This window comes from Saimiri boliviensis, chromosome 10, assembly GCF_048565385.1.
Source record: "Saimiri boliviensis isolate mSaiBol1 chromosome 10, mSaiBol1.pri, whole genome shotgun sequence".
NCBI lineage: Eukaryota > Metazoa > Chordata > Mammalia > Primates > Cebidae > Saimiri > Saimiri boliviensis.
The window spans coordinates 19959800-19986360 of NC_133458.1; the positions used below are offsets into that span (position 1 = coordinate 19959800).

General features: G+C 39.1%; 1 protein-coding gene across 6 annotated transcripts in view; it reads left to right on the forward strand.

Annotated features, from left to right (window-relative positions):
* The window catches only part of DGKI (diacylglycerol kinase iota), a 468091-nt gene that overhangs the window by 231931 nt on the left and 209599 nt on the right, over window positions 1–26561 (forward strand). For 4 of the 6 annotated variants that reach the window (XM_010340506.3, XM_039472800.2, XM_074379024.1 and 1 more), the window contains exons 9-11: window positions 11070–11144; window positions 11598–11696; window positions 26478–26560. In XM_010340506.3, coding sequence (XP_010338808.2) covers window positions 11070–11144; window positions 11598–11696; window positions 26478–26560 — 257 coding nt within the window. The remainder of the gene's footprint in view (window positions 1–11069; window positions 11145–11597; window positions 11697–26477; window position 26561) is intronic. The other 2 variants (XM_074379025.1, XM_074379027.1) reach the window with 1 other exon arrangement.

Consider the following 26561-nt stretch of genomic DNA (forward strand, 5'->3'; position numbering starts at 1 on the left):
AATCAAACTTCTAGAGCAGGAATGTTGCCTTCTCATTCATGTGCTAATGATATTCTCATTGATAGGTGCTCTCCCAAGTTTTCACTGAGTACTAGTGGGGGGTATAGCTGATTCTTATACAACTGTGTTCCTTTCCAGCCTGTGCATTTCCAGAGGGTCAATGTGAGGGCAAACTGTACAGGCTTCATGGTTTGGTTAAGATTCCTGCCACTTCCAACCTGGAAGGCAGACAGTGAGTCATGACCTTCCTGAATACACAGGCCTGCTTAGAGAGCAACATTCTTTTCTTAAGGGAAAGTAGAATTTATTCTCTTAATATCTAATCTCTTTCTGTGTTCTCCCCAGTGCACTTCCTGTCCTTGTGAGTCTTTGTTTCAGTATTCAGGGAACCCTTAGTGGTTTCTTGACAACGTCATAATCTTTGAAATAAAATGTTTCTGCCTTTGTACTGTACATCCTTGATAGTTAGCTTCAAGTTCTGGGGTGGCAGATTTTTAATGCTATGGGAAGAGAGACTGTACCTTCCTTAGGGTGCAGGCACTTCAGGAAATACTTGTCAAATTCAATACCTTTAAATGATATGGTATTCCTACTTCCTGTGGTCTCCAGACTCATCATGTAATTCATTCTCATTGACTCAGGTTTATTTAAAAACTGGTGGATCAGGGATACTGTTTTGCTTTGTGTGTTTTATATAAAGTTTAGCCTCTGTTGATGAGTAATGTTTAGGAATAAAATTATAGTCTATGGAAACCCTTGGGATATTTTTTTTCCAGAGGCAAGTATAGTATCTACATATTAAAAATGAGAAGACTAGTGCTTCATTTTATATTTTAGAACCAAATGCCAAGATATGTTAAATGAGCTACCCAAGGTGACAAAACAAATTAAATATAGTATTGCTATTTGAAATTCAAGTGTACTGAATTCCAGTTTTTATTTTTAAATCTCTTTAACATTTCTACTTTTAATTTTTTTTCTAAAATTCTGTAATCTCTCCAGGGCTTTATATTAAACATTCATTCAGTTAAATCCACAGCTTTCCACTGAAAACCTCGATTGTATGAGGAAGGCTAGTAGTCATTGTAATAAAATACATGATCCTTACTCTTAAGAATCTTATTATAAAGGGGGAGCTTCATTAAGAGATGGTTTTTGTTCTGCTTTGTAAAAATGGGTTTTATTTAGGTCTGTGAAGGAGAGAGAGAGAGAGTAGCAGGCAGGAGAATGACGTACAGGCACAGGTACTGTGTCCAAAACTATATCCGTGGAACTATGAGTCTAGTTTAACCGAAGTACAGAGTTTATGCAGAGAGTAGATAGGAGATGAACACACAATTGCTCAGGCCTGACTGTGGAGGGACTTTTTTTTTTTTTTTTTAATAACTGTGAACTTTATCCTGAAGTAACAGAGTTCCTTTTAAGCAAAGGAGTGATAGAGTAAAACAAAATAGTATTTTAGAAAGAAACAGCTAGCAAGAGTATGTAGAATAACCTCTTGGTATGGGAATTTGGAAGTCTGTGGACACACCAGTTAGGAAAATCAGAGATAACACCAGTGTGTAGGGCAAAGTTTACTTTTCTAAACCTTAAGAAACCCTTTTTCTTATGGAAATTTTCAAGCAAATGAAGAAAGAGAAAAGATTATAACGAATCCTATAGCCACCAACTTTTCTGCCATTCATCTATCTCCTGCCACATCCTATTTTCGTTTTGTGAATTAACCTTTTCCTTTTGAGACTCACATGCAGCTGTAAGAAGTAATACTGAGGAATCACTGGCACCCTTCCAAAGTTTCCCCTCAGTATTGTAGTACAAAATCACAACCAGGATATTGACCTTGATGCAGTCAAGACACAGAACATTCTATCCCCACAAGCCTCCCCTGTGGTCCCTCATCAGAACCACATCCATTTCCTCCTGCCTCACCCTATCTATCCCATCTTCCTGGTAGTGGAAGCCTCCTCCTTTTTCTTTATTTTGCTAGAATACTTTAAAACAAATCTTAGGCAGCATACCACTTAGTCTGTAAATACTTCATTATGCTTCCATAGAAGATAACATTAAAAAAAACCCCAAATACCATTATCTCAGTCATGTTAAATGACTTAAAATTTTTTCCTGTTGTCTCAAATATGCCTTTTTTTTTTTTTTTTTTTTACCGTTTTTCAAGACAGGATCCAAAGTTCACAACTGCCTTTTGTTGATGTAGTTCTTAAGTCTCTCTTAATTTAGAACAGTACCCCCTTTTGTCAGGCCACTTACTTATTGATGAAATTGGATCACTTTACCCGTAGGATGAAATTAGATCACTTTACCCATAGGATTTCCCATATTTTGGTTTTGGTTGATTCTTTCCATATATCCAAATTATTTCTCTTATTGCTCATATTTTTTGTAAACTGCTATTTAGACACAAAGATTCAATTATATTTAGGTTTCTTCTTTTTTTTTTTTTTTTTTTTGCTTTGGTAAAAGGGATACACTGGCAGTGCTGCATATTTCTATCCTGTTGCCATCACAGGAACAGGGTATCAACCATTTGACTCTCAGCGATGCTAAGATCCATCAGTGGGTTCAGGAACTGTCATCCCAATCCATCTATCATCAAGTTCACCATCAGCTTTTCATCTATTGTTACCTATCAAAGGTTTTTGCCAAAGTCTATTGTTGCATTAAGGGTTGCCAAAGAGTCAATTTCCAATTTTTACTCTTTCTAGCTATGATTTTTCTAAAAGAGACCTTTCCTTCATCCCAACAAATACATGACACATGTTTGAGAATTTGCCTTTATTTGTAAGTTTTCAGAATGATAAGCAGATGCCTTAGCAACCTTTATAGATTGTAGTAGTGCTTTTCTTAGAGAGTATCATTATGAAATTACTTAAGTTTTTATGTATTATGTGTTTCTCAATACATTGTCATCATTCTTCTTCTTATGTTTACATTGTTTCACCTCCAACCAGTTGTAACCTCTTCTACGTGGTGTCTGTCTCCATTTGCTTTGAGCCATCATGAGGTTTTGAGAGCTTCCTTGATTTTAGGAACAGTACCATGTCCCAGGATCATTTAATGCATTTCCTGTCCATACCTGGAATCAGCCTTTCTCTAGAGTCTTGGTTACTTTTAATGGGATATGGGATTTGTAGCTCATAGTCTAGATGCGAAGTCCAGATTCATTATTCACCATGTACCTTTTTATTGCCATCTGTGATTCAGGAAAATGCAATAATAATAATAATAATAATAATAATAGTAGTAGGAAGAGCTAACATTTATATGTGTGAGGAAAATTTTCAGTATTTTACTTTCTTGTTTTTTTTTTTTTTTTTTTTTTGAGACGGAGTTTCGCTCTTGTTGCCCAGGCTGGAGTGCAATGGCGCGATCTCGGCTCACCTCAACCTCCGCCTCCTGGGTTCAGGCAATTCTCCTGCCTCAGCCTCCCGAGTAGCTGGGATTACAGGCACGCACCACCGTGCCCAGCTAATTTTTTGTATTTTTAGTAGAGACGGGGTTTCACCATGTTGACCAGGATGGTCTCGATCTCTCGACCTTGTGATCCACCCGCCTCGGCCTCCCAAAGTGCTGGGATTACAGGCTTGAGCCACCGCGCCTGGCAGTATTTTACTTTCAGTACCTTATTTTATTATCATAGTACCCTATGAGCAGGTATCCTGTTATGCTGACTCTATAGCAGAGGATTGTGAGGCACAGAGGAGTCAAATAAATTACCCAGGGCCATATAGTTATTAAATAGTTTGAGCTAGGACTTGCACCCAGGTATTTTGATTCTGAAAACCAAGCTTCTATTGGTATGCCACACTGTCTCCCAGTCTTTTGGTAGCCAACCTTGGTGAATCAGATTTCAAAAATTTTAGTAGTCTATCCTCACGTGGGCTTCAAAAGCATCTAGTAAGTTAGCCAATGAACCGTAGTCTGTTTCAAAGCTGGTGTATGGTGACCTTGTGGTGACAGTGCAGCAGCGGTCAAGAGCTTTCTGACTTTTGAGCCAATGCTACCTGGATCCATAATAACCTTGCTGTAGCCACTTTACTAATTTGTGTAATATTGAACAATTAAACTCGTCTGTTGAAACTCTTCTGACACCAGTGTTAAATTCTATAGCTATAAAAAAAAAAAAAGAGGAAGAAAACCAGGAGAAAAGTCATTGTGTCTGTGATCTGATCATAGATGACAGTAAAAAACTATAGTTTATAGTGTGCAGATCATGAGTGGCAAGCTATTAGCCATGACTTGGAGGTAGATATATTAGAGAATTCATATAAGACATTGGGAAGTGACTAACAAATGGAGAGTTTGGAGGTAGGTGGAGCATAGCAGAGTAAAATGTTTTTCCAAATTTGAAGATTCATATATGTTTCTATATTCTATTGTACTGCTTCAAAAATAAATAGTAGAGAAGACATTCTTAATTTAATTCAGTTAATGTTTATTTAACTGCATTCAGAAATGCAGTTGTTTACAATAAGAGGTCCAAAGATGAATCAGACCTGATCCATTTCCACAAAGAGTATACTCATTAGTGGGAATACGGCCAGAACTATCTAAGTCACTGGGCAGAGTGTTTGTGGATTTTGAAAGGGGAATTCAGCCATATGTAAATCCCTAATGAAAGAGTGCCTTCTCTCTCGGAAGGTTTATTTTTTGGTCAGTGTGCACCTTTGGGAGAAACACACATAGGATGCTGAGAGGAAGGGACCAGACAGGGTGGTTGAATCAGCCATCATCCTCATCCAAGGTGGCCTATCTGTCCGAGGTGGAGAGTGGCCAGTGCTACCTAACATGTATAAACACAGTGTGAATATGAAGCAGGACTGGGCAGTTTCTGTCATGGGGATCAGGGGAGGCTAAATGGAAAATATGCCATTTGTGGTTGGCCTTACAGGATGTAGGCAGTGTCAGTGAAAAGAAGGCTGAAAAGGACAGAAAAGTTGTAATCCCAGCACTTTGGGAAGCTGAGGCTGGCGGATCACGAGGTCAGATCAAGACCCTTCTGGCTAATACAGTGAAACCCTGTCTGTACTAAAAATACAAAAAAAAGTAGCCAGGCCTGGTGGCACGTGCCTGTAGTCCCAGTTACTCGGGAGGCTAAGGCAGGATAATTGCTTGAACCCAGCAGGTGGAGGTTACAGAAAGCTGAGATCATGCCACTGCACTCCAGCCTGGGTGACAGAGTGAGACTCCATCTTAAACAAAACAAAACAAAACAAAACAAAACACTGATAGAACTTACTGAAAACAATTAAGATGGATCTTTAAATAAAGCCAGCTTTATTTGCGATCTTTGCCTCTAAACAAATGACTCTAGAGACGAGGAGTAAAGGAAATCGATTGGAGTGTATTGTGGTCAGGCGACATGGTTTATAAAGAGTGGAATTAAACCACATATTTCATTTTTACTCCATAAGCAACTGTGGAATTGGTGGCTGTGTGAAACCTTGATGCTAAAGTGGGTGAGGGCTGCTTGGGTGAATTTCTGGGTTTCATCATCTCATTATTTAGAGAGATGAAGAAGTTATTTTATAGAAATGAAAAGATAATGAAAGGTAGATGCTTTTAAATAATTCAAATTTTAACCCCCCCTCCCAATTTTAAGAATCAAGTTGATATATTTGAAATCCAAGTTATTTAAAGTTGCAGGTATCAGTGTTTCTCTTTTGGTCTGGAAATATGACTAGATGATATTTTGATTGGACAGGCAACTTAAAGATGTTCAAGTACCAGTGCACACACTCGGAGCTGATGGAGTGAGATTTATGTGAATTTTCTGTGGGGTCAAGTTGCAGAAGACCACAGTTGAGAAGGCTTTCACACAACTTGTGTATCATGAGATGACACCATTAGGAAAAATATTTTGCACTTGATCTCTTAAATTTTCCAAACTGTCACTTTCTTATAACTTTCTCACTAATCTCATTGGGTTTCCCCTGTCTTCTAAAAAGAATATAAAATGGATCCTCCATTCTTTTTCCTCAGTATAGCCCGTTGTGACTTCATAGTACTCAGTGGAACAAGCTGGTTTCTTTGAAAGAATATCAGTGCTCAATCTTTTATTGTTTAGTTTGTAGTAACATGAGTAATACATAAATACGCTCCCTGTAAAAATTCAACATTTCAGATAAGACAGTCGCCTTTCACCAACATTTAAAATGATAAGTATCTCCCCTGTCTCTTTCTGTGATATATGATGAGTTTTTACTGCACATTTACAAGCATGGAAATACACCCACAGAAAAGACACAGAACCAGTTTGAGTGTAAGGGTGTGCATTTTTAATAAATGACATCGTTCTTCACATAATGCTTTAAAACTTGCCTTTTTTTAGTAAAAAAAAGATTCTTGGGAGTGGGGCGCGGTGGCTCAAGCCTATAATCCCAGCACTTTCAGAGGCCTTGTGATCCTTTTTGGATCACAAGGTCAAGAGATAGAGACCATCCTGGTCAACATGGTGAAACCCTGTCTCTACTAAAAATACAAAAATTAGCTGGGCATGATAGTGCACGCCTGTAGTCCCAACTACTCAGGAGGCTGAGGCAGGAGAATTGCTTGAACCCAGGAGGCGGAGGTTGCGGTGAGCCGAGATCGCGCCATTGCACTCCAGCCTGGGTAACAAGGGTGAAACTCCGTCTCAAAAAAAAAAAAAAAAGATTCTTGGGGAAAAGTCTATATTACTATATGCAGACTTAACTCATTTTTAAAGCTGCTGTATATATTCCATGCTGTGGATATAGCCCAGTTTATTGATCCATCTGCCTACTGGTGGAATTGTTTCTAATGTTCTTCTTATAAATAATGCTGCATTCATTCCTTCCTAGCTCTGTATGAGCTTTCCTTATAATAGTTCCTTTTTTTGTTTATCGCTCCTGGTTGGATAATCTTAAAATGCTGGGAACCCATGAAATGTAATAGCTAATTTTGTGCAATGACCAGTAGTATCCTGTAAATTAGCCTCCAAATTGCCCAAACCATTTCCTTTGGTGAATTCTCAAGCTTCGTTACTACTTGTGATTTAGTCAAATAGGCCTAGTTGGTGCTGCTGGGACCCTGTCTGTAACTTTTGGAATAAGTTTTCTTTATCCTCCTGCCTGCCCATCCTCAGAGCAGCTTGTTCCTTGGCACAGTGGGAGCACAGCAGAGTGAGAATGCTCTTTCACAGACTACGTCCATGACTCTCTCTCCTACTGTCTACCAGAGTTTTGTCCAGAATATGATGGGGGAAGACTTTATTTGGGATGACAAAGAAGAGATACAGATCTCTTCTCTTGAGATCCGTTATTATACCCAGCCATTTGTGATCTTATAACCTGGAAAATCCCTGAAGACTAATAAGAGCTAGTTAAGTTTCAGTCACCATTGAGTGACTTACCCATTAGGTATTTCTTAATAGCCCAGGAAGGAGTCATAAGTATGATCAAGATTTTATTGATAGGATCATTTCTGTGGTAAGGTAAAATTATCCCGGTATGAAGTACAGGAAAACAAAAAGCTTTTTCTTTAGGTCTTTAACAAAAGAGCAGGCACAGAATGTCTAGAGCAGGGCAACTGCTGTTGGAATCAGAAGAATGCAAAAATCCAAATGAGGGTACAGCCCTTCACTGTGTTTTTAGTGTTGATCTTGCAAAGTGAACACTTTGTGTCACTGAGTTAGCTGCCCTTGATATGACAGAGATGTTTTGTTTTCAAACATGAGTGTTAAAGGTTTCCTGAATATATCATCAACAATTCTACACAGTCACTTCTTGATGTAATTTTAACATTCTCACGAAGCGTGCCATTGTGTTGAACTCTCTCAACGATACTGACCCAGGCAGGATAAGTGATACTGTAGATCAGGCATTCCCAAACTTTTTACACAAGGGGCCAGTTCACTGTCCCTCAGACCGTTGGAGGGCTGCCACATACTGTGCTCCTCTCACTGACCACCAATGAAAGAGGTGCCCCTTCCTGAAGTGCGGCGGGGGACTGGGTAAATGGCCTCAGGGGGCCGCAGTTTGGGGACGCCTGCTGTAGATTATCAAAAGTAGGTGATTTAGTCATGGTCAAAACATATCCAAAAATCTGCCTTCAAGCCCATCTGTTCTTCACTCAGCCGTGGTGCCTTCTAAATGAAGGTATATACTACAAAACTAGAAGGAAACCTTGGGATTTTGAGGTGCTGTGAAATTCCTCCTATTTATCTTTTGTGTTTGACTATCCATAGGGCTGTAAGCTTACTCAGAGCTCACATAGATGCGCCCAGGTACTGTAAGTCAACCACTGTGTTTGGTCTCTGCCCTGTTCTTGTTCTGTGAAGTGAAGAAGGCCTCAAATGCATTTGGTTTGGTGAGGCTCAGAAACACTTGTATTTGTTACCTCTAAACACTTGTATTTGTTACCTCTGTGTAAAAAAAAAAAAAAAAAAAGCAAGCCTGTTTTGTGTGTCTGTCTCCTGTAAGAACTGAATTCTTTGCCTGCTCTGTTTTCAGACAGCAAGCCTTACTTTAATGTGTTTTTCTAACTGTGCTCTCCATATGTGCTTGATCATCAAAATCACCTGAAATACTGTGAGTTCCATGATCAGACAAGTTTAGGAAACAATTCTTAGCCTTATGCATTAGATCTGCATCTTGGAGTTTAATTGCTGAGTACTGTCAGGGACCCAGGCCCATAGCATGTTCCTGTAAGCACCTGGTGTCCGGCATTGCTCTTGGCAGTAAATGAACTGAAATTACAAATAAGTTAGGATGCAAGCATTCACTTCCCAAGGTTCCTTTCCCATATCAGGAGAGGCTCAGTAAGTGCTGTGAATTATAGTAATATTTATTCATTATTTCAACAATGATTTGAGTGCACACTGTGTACCAGGCATTTGTGCTAGGTGCTAGGGATACACGGCTGAAGTGAGGCATTATTTAGAATGAACTAACATGTACTGAAGTGCTTATGGTGGGATGGATACCAAGCTAACTGCTTCACATACCTTTTCTGGTTATAACTTCACAACTGTCCTGTGAGGTGGGTATTGTCACCATCATTTTAAAATTAAGAAACTGCTATTTTCAAAAGTTTGACTTGGCCAAGGTCGCTGATCTCATAACAGGGAGAGTCAGAGTCCATACTAGATGTATATTCCTGTCTCTGTTCGTCTTCTGCTTAGCACAATCTATGTGTCTCCTCACTTCCTGTTTCTACTGCCATCACTCCATGATAGAATTGCCTGGTGAACTTTTAAAAAGCATCCTTGCCTGGGTTTTACCCCAAACAGATGAAAGAAGAATAGTTGATGGGGCCCAGGCATGAGCATTTTTCAAAGCTCTCTGGGTGATGCCAATGTGCAGTGATAGTTGAGAACCATTTAGAGCATCGTTAATTGACCCCAAATACATACTGCTCCTGCCAGCCTTACGATTTCCAGCATTCTTCTTAGACCATTTGGCTGATTAAACAATTAATGATTCCAAATCATTTTTCTTCCCTTTTAAACAGTTTAAAACAGAAATCTATCAAAATATAGCAAATGCTTTCATAATGCAAAATATTCCTCAGTGAGGGATATGATAAAAGACCCATTTAACTGGGAATTCAGAAACTTGAAGATCTATTTTCATGGGGAGGTATAGTCAACAGTGAGTAATAAGGAATGACCTGGGGTCTAGAGCACCCAAGAGCTCCTGGATCTCTCTTTTCCTGGTATGACTCTGAGGTTCTGAAATCTTTTAATCTAATGGGAAAAGAAAACCTTGGGACAGGTGATAGTTCTTGAAAATTTCCCTCATCCCTGGTGAACACAGGTCATAAATCAACTTGTTTTTTTTTTCCAAATCCAAGTCAACGTAAAATAAAAGTTAAATAGTTAGAAGCTTACTAATTTGGATGCCTTAAGATATGTACTTTATACTAAAGATTATTTTGAATGCTCAAAGAAAAAAGAATACATTAAAAGGTAGAAGAATAGACATTTACATTTCTTCAAGCTGTTTGACGACTTTACTCAAACAATGCATGCATATATAATTATATAAACTTTTAAGAATTATGCATTTCTTGCTGTCAACACTTTGTTAAACATCTATTATGTGGTCAGTAATATCTTGCATTTTAAAGATAGCAGTCTAATTAATCATTGACTCTCTACTAATTAAATCTGTTTTTATCTTGTGTTTAATCAGTGGGTTGTGACTGATCCCTATGACAGGTTCTTCTCAAAGTATCTATATCAAATATTAAGAGCAAATGGTTAGTTGAAGTAATCACAATATTATGGTTTATACGATTGCTTAGAAAGAGAAAGATCAGGAAAGCAAATTGTGTGTGGGGGTGGGGATGATCACTGTATTTCAACAAGTTTGAGGCACTTTTATGAGAAGAAAAAAAATCAAGGCTACCAGAGGAGGGAAAACTTTTTAAACCATTAGGTCTTTAGAGAAAGAAAGAACAATGACTTCTACCTCACTGTCATAGTGATTGAAGGTGAGTATTATCTTTGCATTTTACAAATCAGACATCAGTGCTGATAGGACAGTTGGGTCATAAATTTCCATTAGGGTCAAGAATCATTTTATGGCTATTACTAGAACAGATCATTACCAAAAGAGTAAACTGAGAAAGAAAAAAAAAAGAACAAGAAAGAAAAATAAAAACATGAAAAATGGCCTCCTTTTTTACATTTCCACATAGGTGATCTCCATACCAGGAGATGAACTTGAACTTGGTTGGGCGGGAGACGAACCTGGTTGGGCGGGAGACTGGAGCCCCTCAGAGAATTTGGGATTCTTCCATTTTTACTGGGAGGGTTGGCAGGTATAACATGTGTTGTTATGTGAGTCCATGAGAGCCTCTGGGGTTCTTACTCCCTTCCTCTCCGTGTAGTGGAGAGTCAGTCGCTTACTCTAAAGCACTCGACTGATTTCTGTCTGTGGCTTACCCATGAACAGTGGCTTGGAAGTGTGAAAGCATGAGAAGCATGCAGTGGAACAGCATGCGCTGCCATCATCTTCTACTTGGTTCTGCATGGGAAAGCCCCCGGGCTGGCTGCCTCTGAGCTCAGGTGTTTCTCTCTTTCCCTGCAGAACTCCCTGAAGGCTTCAAATCGAAAGAAGAAGAGAACAAGCTTTAAAAGAAAAGCCAGTAAAAGAGGGATGGAAGTGAGTGTGTCAGAGTTTTATTCTGAGGAATTTCCACTTTCTTTCCATAGCCTCCTTTGTCCTGTGAGATCTGGTCCAAGCCGATTTTTTCGGATCTGTCTTCTACCACTGCTTTCTCCTCACTACACTCTACAATAGAATTCTTCCTGTTCTTTTAAAAAACAAATATATAAAACCAACCTCTGTGTTTGCCTGGAAATGTCATCCCCAAGATGCTGATGATGAAGATAAAAGCTAGTATTTCTGGAATATTTGGAGTTTACAGAGTAAAATAGAAAGCCTGGCTTAATTCTCTGGAGCAAATGATAACTGGAGATATTTTCTTCTAAGCCTGACATGGAAGTTGTGTTAAGAGTCAGCCCTGTGAAACGAAATGTAGGGTTTATTGGGGTGGCAGTGGTGGTGCTGGTTTTCTAATTCCTTGATCCTAACAGTACTGCTTGCTTCTTTCAGCAGGAAAACAAAGGTCGTCCTTTTGTGATAAAACCCATCTCTTCTCCTCTCATGAAACCCTTGCTTGTGTTTGTGAATCCCAAGAGTGGAGGCAACCAGGTGAGTAATTTTTCATGATTTTTAACTTAGCAGTTCTGATAATTTCTGGAAGACACAACTCTCAATGCCAATCAAAATAGTACCACTAGGATCCCAAGCTTTGGAAGACATCCAGTTTCTCAGGAACAAGTTTATTGTTTCTCTGATAGCCTTACACATTACAGTGCTAGGTAAAACCTATAATGCTCTATAATTTATCTGTCTGCTCCCATGTAAGACTATAACAGAGGTGCTTAAGAAACCTAACTACTGAGGGGGAAGATCCAAGAAGGCCGTTTAGGAACAGCTTGGAGTTGCAGCTCCCAGTGAAAGCACAGAGGGTGAGTGGACACTGCATTTTTATTGCCCGCGGACCAGGAGATTCCCAGGTGGAGAAGCCCCACAGGTTGCCAGTGTGGCTGTTTTGGCTGGCACGGTTCTTTTGGTCGGCGGGCTGCTTTGCCCCGCTTGGCTGCTTTGTCGGCACCCCGGTCGGCGGTTCTCCATACAAAATACACTGGTCCAGGTGCCCTTTTGGCTGGCGATTGGAGCCCCGGGAAGTCGCCCATTCATCTGATTAAATAGGGGACTGAACAGGGAGCCAGGCCAAGAGATTCCTGGGCAAAAAAAGTGCCACAATCTTAGCGCCGCTGTTTAAGCCAGCGCAGTGAATCACCACAGGGGAAATCACACAGATCTTGGCACCTTTTCAACAGGCGACTGGAACACCAGGTATAGAGTCAACTGTTCAACTAAAAAAGAAAAAAAAAAGGCTCTGAGGCAGGGAGCCAGGTGATCAGGCTCGGCTGGTCCCACCCCCACAAAAGAACAGCAATCAGAAATTCTCTGGATAGAGAGTTTCACAGCAAGCGCAGCTGAACCCCAGACAGTCCAGCTCTATGAGGGAGGGACGCCTGCCATTACCAAGGCACTCCACCACTACGGAGGTAGTTCACCATTGCTGAGGCAGCCTGCTGTTGCCAAGGCAACCTGCCATTGCTGAGGCTGCCTGCCATTGCCAAGGCAACCTGCCATTACAGAGAGTCTGCCAATACAGAGGTGGGCCACCATTGCCAAGGTAGTTCTAACTACACTCATAAACAGGACTGCAGGGAAGTTCACACGGCAGCGCAGTGGAGCCCACAGCAGCTTAGCAAGGCCTCTGCAGGCAGACAGTGACTAGGCTGCCTCCTTGCTGGGCAGGGCAGCCCTGGAAAAAAAAAAAAGGCAGCAGCACAATGGAAACTCATAAAGAAAGCCCTAACTCCCTGGGACAGAGCACCTGGGAACCAAAAGCAGTTTATGAGTTCTGCTGCAGCAGACCTAAATGTACCTGCCCAGCAGCTCTGAATGAACAACGGAGCTCACAGCTCAGCACTTGAGCTCCTGTAAAGGACAGACTGTCTCCTCAAGCAGCTTCCTGACCCCTGTATATCCAAAGAGTCACCTTATACAGGAGAGTTCAGACTGACATTTGGCGAGTATCCTTCTGGGACAAAGATAGCAGAAGAAGAAACTGATAGCAACCCTTACTGTTCTGCAACTGCTGCAGGCGATCCCCAGGCAAGCAGGGCCTGGAGTGGACCTCAGCAGTCCTACAGCAGGGGGGCCAGACTGTTAGAAGGAAAACTAAGAAACAGAAATAACTTCATCATCAACAAACAGAACGTCCACTCATAGACCCAATCTGAAAGTCAGCAACTACAAAGACGACAGGTAGATAAATCCATAAAGATGGGAAGAAACCAGCACAAAAATGATGAAAACACTCGAAACCAGAACACCTCTCCTCCTAAAAGGGATCACAACTCCTCACCAGCAAGGGAACAAGGTTGGATGGAGAATGAGGGTGATGAAATGACAGAATGAGACTTTGGAAGGTGGGTAGTAAGAAACTTCTGTGAGCTAAAAGAACATGTTCTAACCCAATGCAAAGAAACTAAGAACCTCAAAAGTAGATTTGATGAAATGCTAATGAGAATGGACAACTTAGAAAGGAATATAAGTGAATTGATGGAGCTGAAAAACACAACACAAGAATTTCACGAAGCATGCACGAGTTTTAACAGCCGAATTGACCAAGCAGAAGAAACAATATCAGAGGTTGAAGATCAACTCAATGAAATAAAACGAGAAGGCACGATTAGAGAAAAAAGGGTAAAAAGGAATGAACAAAGTCTCCAAGAAATGTGGGACTATGTGAAAATACCTAATCTACATTTGATAGGTGTACCTGAATGTGACAAAGAGAATTATTCCAAGCTGGAAAATACTCTGCAGGATATTATCCAGGAAAATTTCCCCAACCTAGCAAGGCAGGCCAATATTCAAGTCCAGGAAATACAGAGAACACCACAAAGATATTCCTCACGAAGAGCAACCCCAAGGCACATAATCATCAGATTCACCAGAGTTGAAATGAAGGAGAAAATGCTAAGGGCAGCCAGAGAGAAAGGTCAGGTTACCCACAAAGGGAAGCCTATCAGACTCATAGCAGATCTCTCAGCAGAAACCCTACAAGCCAGAAAAGAGTGGGGGCCAATATTCAACATCCTTAAAGAAAAGAACTTTGAACCCAGAATTTCATATTCAGCCAAACTAAGCTTCATAAGTGAAGGAAAAATAAAATCCTTTGCAAACAAGCAAGTACTGAGCTTTCATCACCACCAGGCCTGCTTTACAAGAACTCCTGAAAGAGGCTCTACACATAGAAAGGAACAACCAATACCAGCCACTCCAAAAACATGCCAAATGGTAAAGAGCATCAATACAATGAAGAATATGCATCAACTAATGGGCAAAACAGCCAGCTAGCACCAAAATGGCAGTATCAAATTCAAACATAACAATATTAACCCTAAATGTAAATGGACTAAATGCCGCAATCAAAAGACATAGACTGGCAAATTGGATAAAAAACCAAAACCCATTGGTGTGCTGTATCCAGGAAACCCATCTCACATGCAAGGATACACAAAGGCTCAAAATAAAGGGATGGAGGAAGATTTACCAAGCAAATGGAGAGCAAAAAAAAGCAGGAATTGCAATTCTCATCTCTGCTAAAATAGACTTTAAAGCAACAAAGATCAAAAGAGACAAAGAAGGACATTACATAATGGTAAAAGGATCAATGCAACAAGAAGAGTTAACGATCCTAAATATATACACACCCAATACAGGAGCACCCAGATACATAAGGCAAGTTCTTAATGACTTACAAAGAGACTTAGACTCCCACACAATAATAATGGGAGACTTTAAAACCCCATTGTCAATATTAGACAGATCAACCAGACAGAAAATTAACAAAGATATCCAGGACTTGAACTCAGACCTGGACCAAGCAAACCTAACAGACATTTACAGAACTCTCCACCCCAAATCCACAGAATATACATTCTCAGCACCACATCACACCTACTCTAAAATTGACCACATAATTGGAAGTAAATCATTCTTCAGCAATTGCAAAAGAATGGAAATCATAACAAACAATCTCTCAGACCACAGTGCAATCAAGTTACAACTCAGAATTCAAAAACTAACTCAGAACCACACAGCTTCATGGAAACTGAACAACTTGTTCTTGAATGTTGACTGGATAAATAATGAAATGAAGGCAGAAAGAAAGATGTTCTTTGAAACCAACGAGAATGAAGACATAACATACCAGAATCTCTGGGACACATTTAAAGTAGTCTCTAGAGGAAAATATATAGCAATAAGTGCCCACATGAGAAGCAAGGAGAGATCTAAAATTGACACCCTATCATCAAAATTGAAAGAGCTATAGGAGCATGATAAAAAAAAAAAAAAAAAAAAAACTCAAAACCTAGCAGAAGACAAGAAATGGCTAAGATCAGAGCAGAACTGAAGGAGATAGAGACACACACACACACACAAAAACCCTTCAAAAAATCAATAAATCCAGGAGCTGGTTTTTTGAAAAGATCAACAAAATAGACCACTAGCCAGATTAATAAGGAAAGAGAGAATAACCAAATTGATGCCATAAAAAATGATAAAGGGGATATCACCACAGATTCCACAGAAATTCAAACCATCATCAGAGATTATTACAAACAACTTTATGCACATAAACTAGTAAACCTGGAAGAAATGGATAAATTCCTGGACACTTGCCTCCTCCCAAACCTAAACCAGGAAGAAGCCGAAACCCTGAACAGACCCATAACGAGGTCTGAAGTTGAGGCAGCAATTAAGAGCCTACCACCCAAAAAAAGCCCAGGTCCAGATGGGTTCACAGCCGAATTCTACCAGACATAAAAAGAGGAGTTGGTATCATTCCTTCTGAAACTATTCCAAGTAATACAAAAAGAGGGAATCCTTCCCACATCATTTTATGAGACCAACATCATCCTGATACCAAAACCCGGCAGAGACTCAGCAAGAAAAGAAAACTTCAGACCAATATCCATGATGAACATAGATGCAAAAGCTTCAATAAAATACTGGCAAGCCAATTGCAACAGCACATCAAAAAGCTTATCCACCATGATCAAGTAGGCTTCATCCCAGGGATGCAAGGCTGGTTCAACATATGCAAGTCTATAAATGTAATTCACCACATAAACAGAACCAAAGACAAAAACCACATGATTATCTCAATTGATACAAAGAAGGCCTTTGACAAAATTCAACAGTGCTTTATGCAAAAACACCCTCAATAAACTAGGTATTAAAAGAACGTGTCCCAAAATAATAAAAGCTATTTATGACAAACCAACAGCCAATATCATACTGAATGGGCAAAAACTGGAAGCATTCCCTTTGAAATCTGGCACTAGACAAGGATGCCCTCTCTCACCACTCCTATTCAATATAGTACTGGAGGTTCTAGCCAGAGCAACCAGGCAAAAAAAAGAAATAAAGAGTATTCAAATAGGAAAGGACGAAGTCAAACTGTCTCTATTTGCAGATAACATAATTGTATATCTAGAAGACCCCATTGTCTCAGCCCAAAATCTCCTGAAACTGATAAACAACTTCAGTGAAGTCTCAGGATACAAAATCAACGTGCAAAAATCACAAGCATTCCTTTACACCAATAACAGACTTAAAGAGAGCCAAATCAAGAACGAACTGCCATTCACAATTGCCACAAAGAGAATAAAATACTTAGGAATACAACTACCAAGGAACGTAAAGGACCTCTTCAAGGAGAACTACAAGTCACTGCTCAACAAAATAAGAGAGGACACAAACAGATGGAGAAACATTCCATGTTCATGGTTAGGAAGAATGAATATCGTGAAAATGGCCCTACTGCCCAAAGTAATTTACAGATTCAACACTATCCCCATCAAGCTACCAATGACCTTCACAGAACTGGAAAAAAACACCTTAAACTTCATATGGAACCAAAAGAGGGCCCACATAGTCGAGTCAATTCTAAGCAAAAAGAACAAAGTGGGATACATCACACTACCAGACTTCAAACTATACTACAAGGCTACAGTAATCAAAACAGCATGGTACTGTTACCAAAACAGAGATATAGACCAATGGAACAGAACAGAGGCCTCGGAGGCAACACAACATATATCTACAACCATCTGATCTTTGACAAACCTGACAACAACAAGCAATGGGGAAATGATTCCCTGTTTAATAAATGGTGTTAGGAAAACTGGCTAGCCATGTGCAGAAAGCAGAAACTGGACCCCTTCCTGACATCTTACACTAAAATTAACTCCAGATGGATTAAATACTTAAACATAAGACCTAAGACTATAAAAACCCTAGAAGAAAATCTAGGCAAAACCATTCAGGACATAGGCGTAGGCAAGGACTTCATGACCAAAACACCAAAAGCATTGGCAACAAAAGCCAAAATAGACAAATGGGGCTTAATCAAACTCCATAGCTTCTGCACCGCAAAAGAAACAGTTGTTAGAGTGAATCAGCAACCAACAGAATGGGAAAAAATTTCTGCAGTTTATCCATCTGGCAAGGGGCTGATATCCAGAATTTACAAAGAACTAAAACAGATCTACAAGAAAAAAACAAGCCCATTCAAAAGTGGGCAAAGGATATGAACAGACACTTTACAAAAGAAGACATACAGGAGGCCAACAAACATGAAAAAATGCTCATCATCACTGGTCATCAGAGAAATGCAAATCAAAACTACATTGAGATACCATCTCATGCCAGTTAGAATGGAGATCATTAAAAAATCTGGAGACAACATGCTGGAGAGGATGTGGAGAAACAGGAACACTTTTACACTGTTGGTGGGAGTATAAATTAGTTCAACCATTGTGGAAGACAGTGTGGCGAGTCCTCAAGGACCTAGAAATAAAAATTCCATTTGACCCAGCAATCCCATTACTGGGTATATATCCAAAGGATTATAAATCATTCTACTACAAGGACACGTGCACACGAATGTTCACTGCAGCAGAGTTTACAATAGCAAAGACTTGGAACCAACCCAAATGCCCAACGATGATAGATTGGACAGGGAAAATGTGGCACATATACACCATGGAATATTATGCAAGCATCAAAAATGATTAGTTCGTGTCCTTTGTAGGGTTGTGGATGAACCTGGAAGCCATCATTCTCAGCAAACTGACACAAGAGCAGAAAATCAAACACTGCATGTTCTCACTCATAGGTGTGTGTTGAACAATGAGAACATATGGACACAGGGAGGGGAGCACTACACACTGGGGTCTATTGGGAGGAAATAGGGGAGGGGCAGCAGAGGGTGGGGAGTTGGGGAGAGAGAGCATGGGGAGAAATGCCAGGTATAGGTGATTGGGAGGAAGGCAGCAAATCACACTGCCATGTGTGTACCTATGCAACAATCTTGCATGTTCTTCACATGTACTCCAAAACCTAAAATGCAATAAAATAAAATAAAATTTAAAAATAAATAAATAAATAATCAGGAAAAAAAAAGAAACCTAACTACTGACATTTTCCTTACAGATTTTCAAGAAAGGCTATTCCAGAATTTCTCTTAGTTTATATGTTTCAGGATTCCTCAATTCTTGTAGTTAGGAGGCCCTTTACCAACTTATTTTTATTCTTTCTATTGCAATTTAGATACAATCACTTTCATTCCTATCCTCAGAGAAGAAAAAAGGATGATTCATGAGTCATGATAATTATTAGCAAATACCACCAACACTATAGAAAATACCCACTTTTTCAGGTTTCATGTAGTCCTAGCCCAAATCCCATAGTACAGATATTTATATCATTTGAGAATAAAGAAGTAGACTTACAAAAATTAAGTCTAAAGGCATGCCTAAAGTGGCACTGCTCTTTAAAGGACAGAATTTATTCTTGATTTCTGGTCTTTGTCACTTCATCCAATTCTCTTCTTACTCTCTGAGGCTTCTTATCAATACTTTTCTATCAGCTTTAATTTTCTGTTATTTTCTTCTGAGTAGGGATGAGAAAATATTTTCCTTATCCACTAAGTATGTATTTTACATTTTGAGACAAGATTCCTGCAAGTTTTACAATAAACAACTGGAGATTTGAAACCCTTTAGTCATCCCATATAAGCAAGGGAAGTTGTATAATTATGATCGATCCAATGGTCCAAGACAACGTTTTTATTACTAACTCTTGAAATGAGGTTTGGTTTTCCCTGAGCCATACCCACTCTCTTGAACTTGTATCCCTATGGTCTCTCAAAGGTTAGAGATGCAGTTGGAAACCATGGAAAATGGAAATGTAATTGGTTCTATGATTTTGGCCACCCGAGCATCACGTATTGATTTCAAGTATATTTTGTCATGACAGTCCACATATAAAATGCATGTATTAAATCATTATAAGCTCTCTTTCCTAGGGCACATAGAGCTTGTAAGTTATCTGTTTCTTCTTTCTTTCTTTCTTTCTTTTTTCTTTTTCTTTTTGTTTTGTTTTGTTTTTTGGAGATGGAGTCTTGCTCTGTTGCCCAGGCTGGAGTGAAGTGGCATGTTCTCAGCTCACTGCAACCTCCACCTCCCGGGTTCAAGCAATTCTCTTGCCTTGCCCTCCTTAGTAGCTGGGACTATAGGCATACATGGCCATGCTCAGCTGATTTTTTTGTATATTTATACTATTGTATAATAGTAGTAGAGACAATGTTTCACTATGTTGCCTAGGCTAGTCTCAAACTCCTGATCTCATGATCAGCCAATTTCAGACTCCCAAAGGGCTGGGATTACAGGTGTGAGCCACTGTGCCTGGCCAGTTATCTATTTCTTTAAGGAGCTGATGATCCGATTAAGACATAGCCTTCCAATTCCAGTCTCTGTAAAAATTTTTAATGACAGGGACTTCAGAGATTATCTAACATTGCTTCCTATTTCACGAAATAGAAAAGAGGTCAAGGAAGCTTAAAATGAATTCTCTAAAGACATCTTGTTTGTTAATGACACAAAAGAAACAAATGGAAAATAAGCAATATTAACTGCATGTAACTTCTAAATTGAGTGGCTCAGACTGTAAGTGTTAATGGAATTTCGGAAGTAAGCGGTGACTTGGGAGTGATAAGGAAGTGGTGTCATGGACATGGCTGAAAACAAAGATGGGCACTACTTAATTATGCAGAGAAGACTGGAAGGACTGTCCTTTTCCCGCTCTTTACTGTGGGAGATTCCTGTTCATCCTTCAAGACTCAGTAGTGCCTTTCTGAACCATTTCTCGAGCTCAGTCATCCTGTCCACTCTGCCCCGAGAGCCCTTGGTACACACTTGCATGATATGAACTGCAGCATAACAGCTCTGTGTGCGTCTTCACACACAGAGATATAGGTCCATCATTGAATCTGTGATTTCTAGAACATGGCACATAGTTAAATGATGGTATAATATGACTAGAAGAACACATGCTATGATGCTGATTATTCATTGTGAGGACAATATGATGAGTGGTGCATGCATGTTAAATTATTGGAAATGTGATTACATAAAGATTAGAATGATCCTATGGAATCATGTCTTCAAAAAACAGGATAATTAAGGTTGAAGACTTTGGATTTATGCAATGGAAACTAGTTTTTTTTTTTTCTTTTCTTTTTTTCTCTGTTTAAAATATTTTAGTTTTGCTGGGCATGGTGGCTCACGCCTGTAATCCCCTAGCACTTTGGGAGGCTGAGGCAGGCAGATCATGAGGTCAGGAGTTTGAGACCAGTCTGGCCAACATAGTGAGACCCCATCTGTACTAAGAAAATACAAAAAAATTAGCTGGGCTTGGTCATGGGTACCTGTAATCCCAGGTACTCAGGAGGCTGAAGCAGGAGAATTTCTGGAATCCAGGAGGTGGAGGTTGCAGTGACTCAAGATCCTGCCATTGCACTCCAACCCAGGTGACAGTGCGAGACTCCGTCTCTCTCTCTCTCTCTCTCTCCATATATATAGTATATATGTGTACATATAAATACTATATATATGTATACATATATATGTACCTATATATGTGTATACATATATATATATATATATATATGTACCTATATATGTGTGTATATATATATATGTTTTAAAAAATAATCTTTTGGTTTTTGAACAGAGGAGTAATATGGTGGAATCTAATGTGCATATGATTCAGTTGGGAATTCTGTTAAAATGCAGATTCTGCTTCAGTAAGTCAGGGTGGGCACTAAGTTACTGCATTAGTAACAAGCTCACAGGTACTGATATTGCTGCTCAGAGAACCATACTGGTTAGCAAGGGCTTACTGTGTTCAATAGAAAAATATATATTTTTTGTAAATCCCGAGTTTTGCCTTTTAGTAATTTACTTATTCCACTCACCTACTTTTAGATATAAAATATTCCTGTCTCTTTTTCTCTTTGAAACTTAGGCTTTAGACTTTTTTCCCCTTTTTAAACTTGCGTAGTCTTCTATTTTTTGTGTAAATTACTGGACAATATTGCCACCTACTGGCAAGAAAAATAGCTTTTTTTTCCTTTGTATAATGTTTTACTTGTGTAAGGAAAACATTTTGAAGGAATGCATTGGGATGAACAGATACAGGGACTGCCTCTATGTCTTTCTTTTAAAAAATCCAATATTTTAAAACTCTAACTTTTTTTTCTAAATTGATACATTATTTTTGTACATGCATATGGAGTACATATGCTATTTCAATACATTTATGACATCTGTAATGATCAAGTCATGGTGTTTAACACATCGATCACCCCAAACATTTATCATTTCTTTGTGTTGGAAATATTTCAGATCTTCTAGCTATTTTGAAATATGCAATATACTGTTGTTAACTTATTGTGTCACCTTATTGTGCAAACACTAGAACCCATTTCTTCTATCGAATTGTATGTTTGTACTCACTATCCAACCTCTGTTCATCCCCTGCCCCCACCACACCTGTCCCAGCCTCTGGTAACTGTCATTCTACTCGATATCTCTGTCAGATCCACTTTTTTTTATCTCCTCTATGTATGAGTGAGAACACGTCAGTTTTTGTCTTTCTGTGCCATGTTTATTTCACTTAACATAATGACCTCCTGTTCTATCTTTGTTGCTGCAAATGACAGGATTTCATTCTTTTTATGGTCAAATAGTATTTTATTGTGCATATATACCACATTTTGTTTTATCCATTCATCTGCTGATGAACACCTAGTTTGTTAAATCTTTTTTTAAACTTCACAGTAATTGTCTCTTTGTTTTTCCAACACTCTTAAGGTAGAGATGATACTGGGTGTTTTGCAAAACTGTGGAGCTTGGCAGTGCTGCTGCTGTTATATTATTGAGATCCAAATTATTTGAGGAATCAGGGACCAAAATTTCAACCTTTTTGTTTTTGAGACAGTCTTGCTATGTTGCGCAGGCTGGAGTGCAGTGGCATGATCTCAGTTCACTGCAACCTCCACCTCCCGGGTTCAAGCAATCTCTTGTCTCAGCCTCCCAAGTAGCTGGGAATATAGGCCTGTGCCACCACACTAGGCTCATTTTTGTATTTTTAGTAGAGATGGGGTTTCACCATGTTGGCCAGGCTGGTCTCAAGTGCCTGACCTCAGGTGATCCACCTACCTCGGCCTTCCAAAGTGCTGGGATTACAGGCATAGGCCACTGTGCCCGCCCAGCCCAAAATTTCAACTCTGAATACCTCCTTCTGTGGAAAGAGATAGAAAGTGGAAGACAAAGTTTACCCCAATGCAGTCCCCTCCTATGTGTGGAAACTTTTGAGTACTAGAGAAAAAGGGCCCCTTCCTTATACTTCTGTTTGTTTTAATGTCAAAAGTTATATTTTTCTTTGATATCCTGGACTCATCTTTCTGAGTTTTATAGAATCCTCTGATATCTCTTAGTGTTTCCTGCTTTCACACTGTCTCTCCCTCACATTCTCTCATGACTTCCTCTCCCAGCAACCTAGACTTTAACTTCAGGGTAAAGCAATGTTCTGACCTCTAGGATGATTCTAGCTGACCATTCCTGAGAGCTGAGGGACAGTGTGCAAAGAAATTTTTAAAAGAAAATTCCAGACCCTGGCTTTGTACACTGTTTGAGGTGGAATCCTAGGGTAGGGGAATGGCAGTAGTTGGATCCTTGGATTGAAGATCCCATGGTGTTTATCAGTAGGGTGATCGAGGAAGAGGTATCCAGCCTGTGGTCAGATGCATACTGGCTCAGTTTACACCACCATCTGGGAATTGGCTTTCTCAGACCAGGGTCACCCCTCCTAAGTCAGGGGCCAGTCACACCAAGGTGAGGAGAAGGGGAAGAAGGAAAGAGTAAATAACTTCAGATGAAAAACCTGAGTCCCAAAACTGTTGCTAAATAACTGGACAAACAACTTTAATGAAGTAGTTACTTTTTTGCAGTACTGGAAACTTCTCAACCTAGTGATAATTCAAGGATTACTATGATAAAAGTTTAGGCTTCTAAGGTTTAGAATAGGCAGGGCAGAGGTCAGAGGGCAGAGGGCAAACTACTCTAGGAATCTAAAACTGATCAGTGAATTTTCTAGGAAGTCAGTTGGAAATGTTTTATAAATTAGTTGGTCATTAAAATTACTCTTATTTTACCTATTAAACATAAAAGATTATTCGACATAATCCCAAACACACTTCATAGCAAGGCTCAGCAAGAGAAGAGGGAGAATGATCCAGTATTTAGTGTGTATATATATCTAAATCCATGTTTGAATTTGATAGGAAGCAAAATATGTCACTTGGTGAAAATGAAGGATTTGTTGTAATTACTAGATAGAATGTGATTCCTAAAATTATAGCAAGCACATGATAAGGCAGAACTTTTAAATTATAGGTTTGGCTGATACATACAACAGAAGACCTGTATTGGCCTATGCAACAACAGGAGTAACAATGTGATAATTATAAGCTACACTTTAGAGCTCACACTCTGAAGTGTAATTTAGTGAATAGATTAACAGGCTGCATAAAAGAAAAGGATTAACATTAACAAAGGTCTGTTTTGTGCCACATACCATGCTAGAAACATGACTGTTACTGATTCATTTAATTCTCATATTCATCTTGGCAGGTGGATATCCTTTCTTTTTTTTTTATTTTTCAAAATGGTTTGTAGTTGTTTTTTTTTTATTGCATTTTAGGTTTTGGGGTACATGTGAAGGACATGCAAGATTGTTGCATAGGTACACACATGGCAGTGTGGTTTGCTGCCTTTCTTCCCCTCACCTGTATCTGTCATTTCTCCCCATGCTATCTCTTCCCACCTCCCCACTCCCCCGTCCCTCCCCCATTTCCCTCCAATGGACCCCAGTGTGTAGTGCTCCCCTCCCTGTGTCCATGTGTTCTTATTGTTCAACACCCGCCTATGAGTGAGAACATGCGGTGTTTGATTTTCTACTCTTGTGTCCAGAGGCCTCAGAGGAAATACAACACATCTACTACCATCCGATCTTTGACAAACCTGACAAAAACAAGCAATGGGGAAACGATTCCCTGTTTAATAAATGGTGTTGGGAAAACTGGCTAGCCATGTGCAGAAAGCAGAAACTGGACCCCTTCCTGACACCTTACACCAAAATTAACTCCAGATGGATTAAAGACTTAAACATCAGACCTATCACCATAAAAACCCTAGAAGAAAATCTAGGCAAAACCGTTCAGGACAAAGGCATAGGCAAGGACTTCATGACCAAAACGCCAAAAGCAATGGCAACAAAAGCCAAAATAGACAAACGGGACCTAATCAAACTCCACAGCTTCTGCACGGCAAAAGAAACAGTCAGTAGAGTGAATCGGCAACCAACAGAATGGGAAAAAATTTTTGCAGTCTACCCATCTGACAAGGGGCTGATATCCAGAATTTACAAAGAACTAAAACAGATCTACAAGAAAAAAACAAACAAGCCCATTCAAAAATGGGCGAAGGATATGAACAGACACTTTACAAAATAACATCCTTTCTATTTTATATACTGCATTTTGGCAAGGTTAAAAATGCTCATGATTACTCCGTTAGAACACTGAGGTTAGTCTGACCTCAAATCTTGCACTATTTCTACTATACTAGGATGACTCTTAAATACAGCTTATTAGATATACAAACCTAGGAATATTTTAAGAAAGAGCAATTTTGATACCTACTGAAACAACAATATTATGAGCAACAAACTCAGCTTGACTGGTGAAATATTATTTGCAATGGGTGATAAAATGAGGCATCCTACTGAATTTTAAATTTATTTTGGTATCGCTTGATAAAAAGATTCTTCTTGCATTTTTGTTTGCTCAATCGACTTTAAAAATGATCTCTAAAGTGACCTTATGTCTGCTATAACGATCATCTTTATAAATGTCATAGTTACTTAAAATTCCCCAAAACTGTTCATGTGAGAGACAGGTGTTTGGCTTAAACAAACCAATATAGGCATGGAGATTGAAAATGTCAAAGTAAGCTGTGATCTTACTAAGGAAGTTATATATGTATAACTTCCATATATATAAAATAACTGGGAGCCTAGGATACTTTTGCTTCGGTTAGAAAAAAAGGATTTCCCTAAAATTATATTAATACTTAGCTAATACTGCCCATATTTTATATAATACAGACAAAAATCTGCACAATAAAGTGAAAATTAATGTTAAATTACATAGGCCGATGAATAACTTTTCTATATGGATTTTCATACATTAGGTAATAAAGTAAAACAAGTATTATTCATCAAGCACTTACTTCATTTTAAACTGTGATGTACTTCTCAAATATTATTGCTTTTAATCCTTGCAAAAAGTCTGCAAACTAGTTATTCTTGTCTTGTCTCTGTATTAAAGAAAAGGTGGACTGAGTTTTAATGAAATTAAGAAACTTGCCCAGTGTTACACAGGTTAGGTAAACATCTAACCTGACATTCAACCTATGTATATCCATGGCCAAAGCCAATGATTTTAACTAGTCTTCTATATTGTTTATAATTAGATATTATTTTGTTTATTTATTATTTATTCACTCACTTATTTTTATTTGTTGAGACAGAATTTCCCTCCTGTCACCCAGACTGGAGTGCAACGGTCCCATCTCATTTCACTGCACAGTCTACCTCTTGGGCTGGGATTAAAGGCATGCACCACCACACTTGGCTAATTTTTGCAATTTTTGTAGACATGAGATTTTGTCATATTGCCTAGGCTGTTCTCAAACTCCTGGGCTCAAGTGATCCACCTGCCTCAGCCTTCCAAAGTACTGGGATTATAGGCATGAGCCACTGTGCCCTGCATATTCTTTTAAATAAAAAAATTATTTTTTTAATGAGCAGTTATTATTGGGAAATTTCTTCCTATTATTGCCTTTTTATGTATTGCTTTACTTTTTACAGGGAACCAAAGTCCTGCAGATGTTCATGTGGTACCTGAATCCACGGCAAGTCTTTGATCTCTCTCAGGAAGGGCCAAAAGATGCG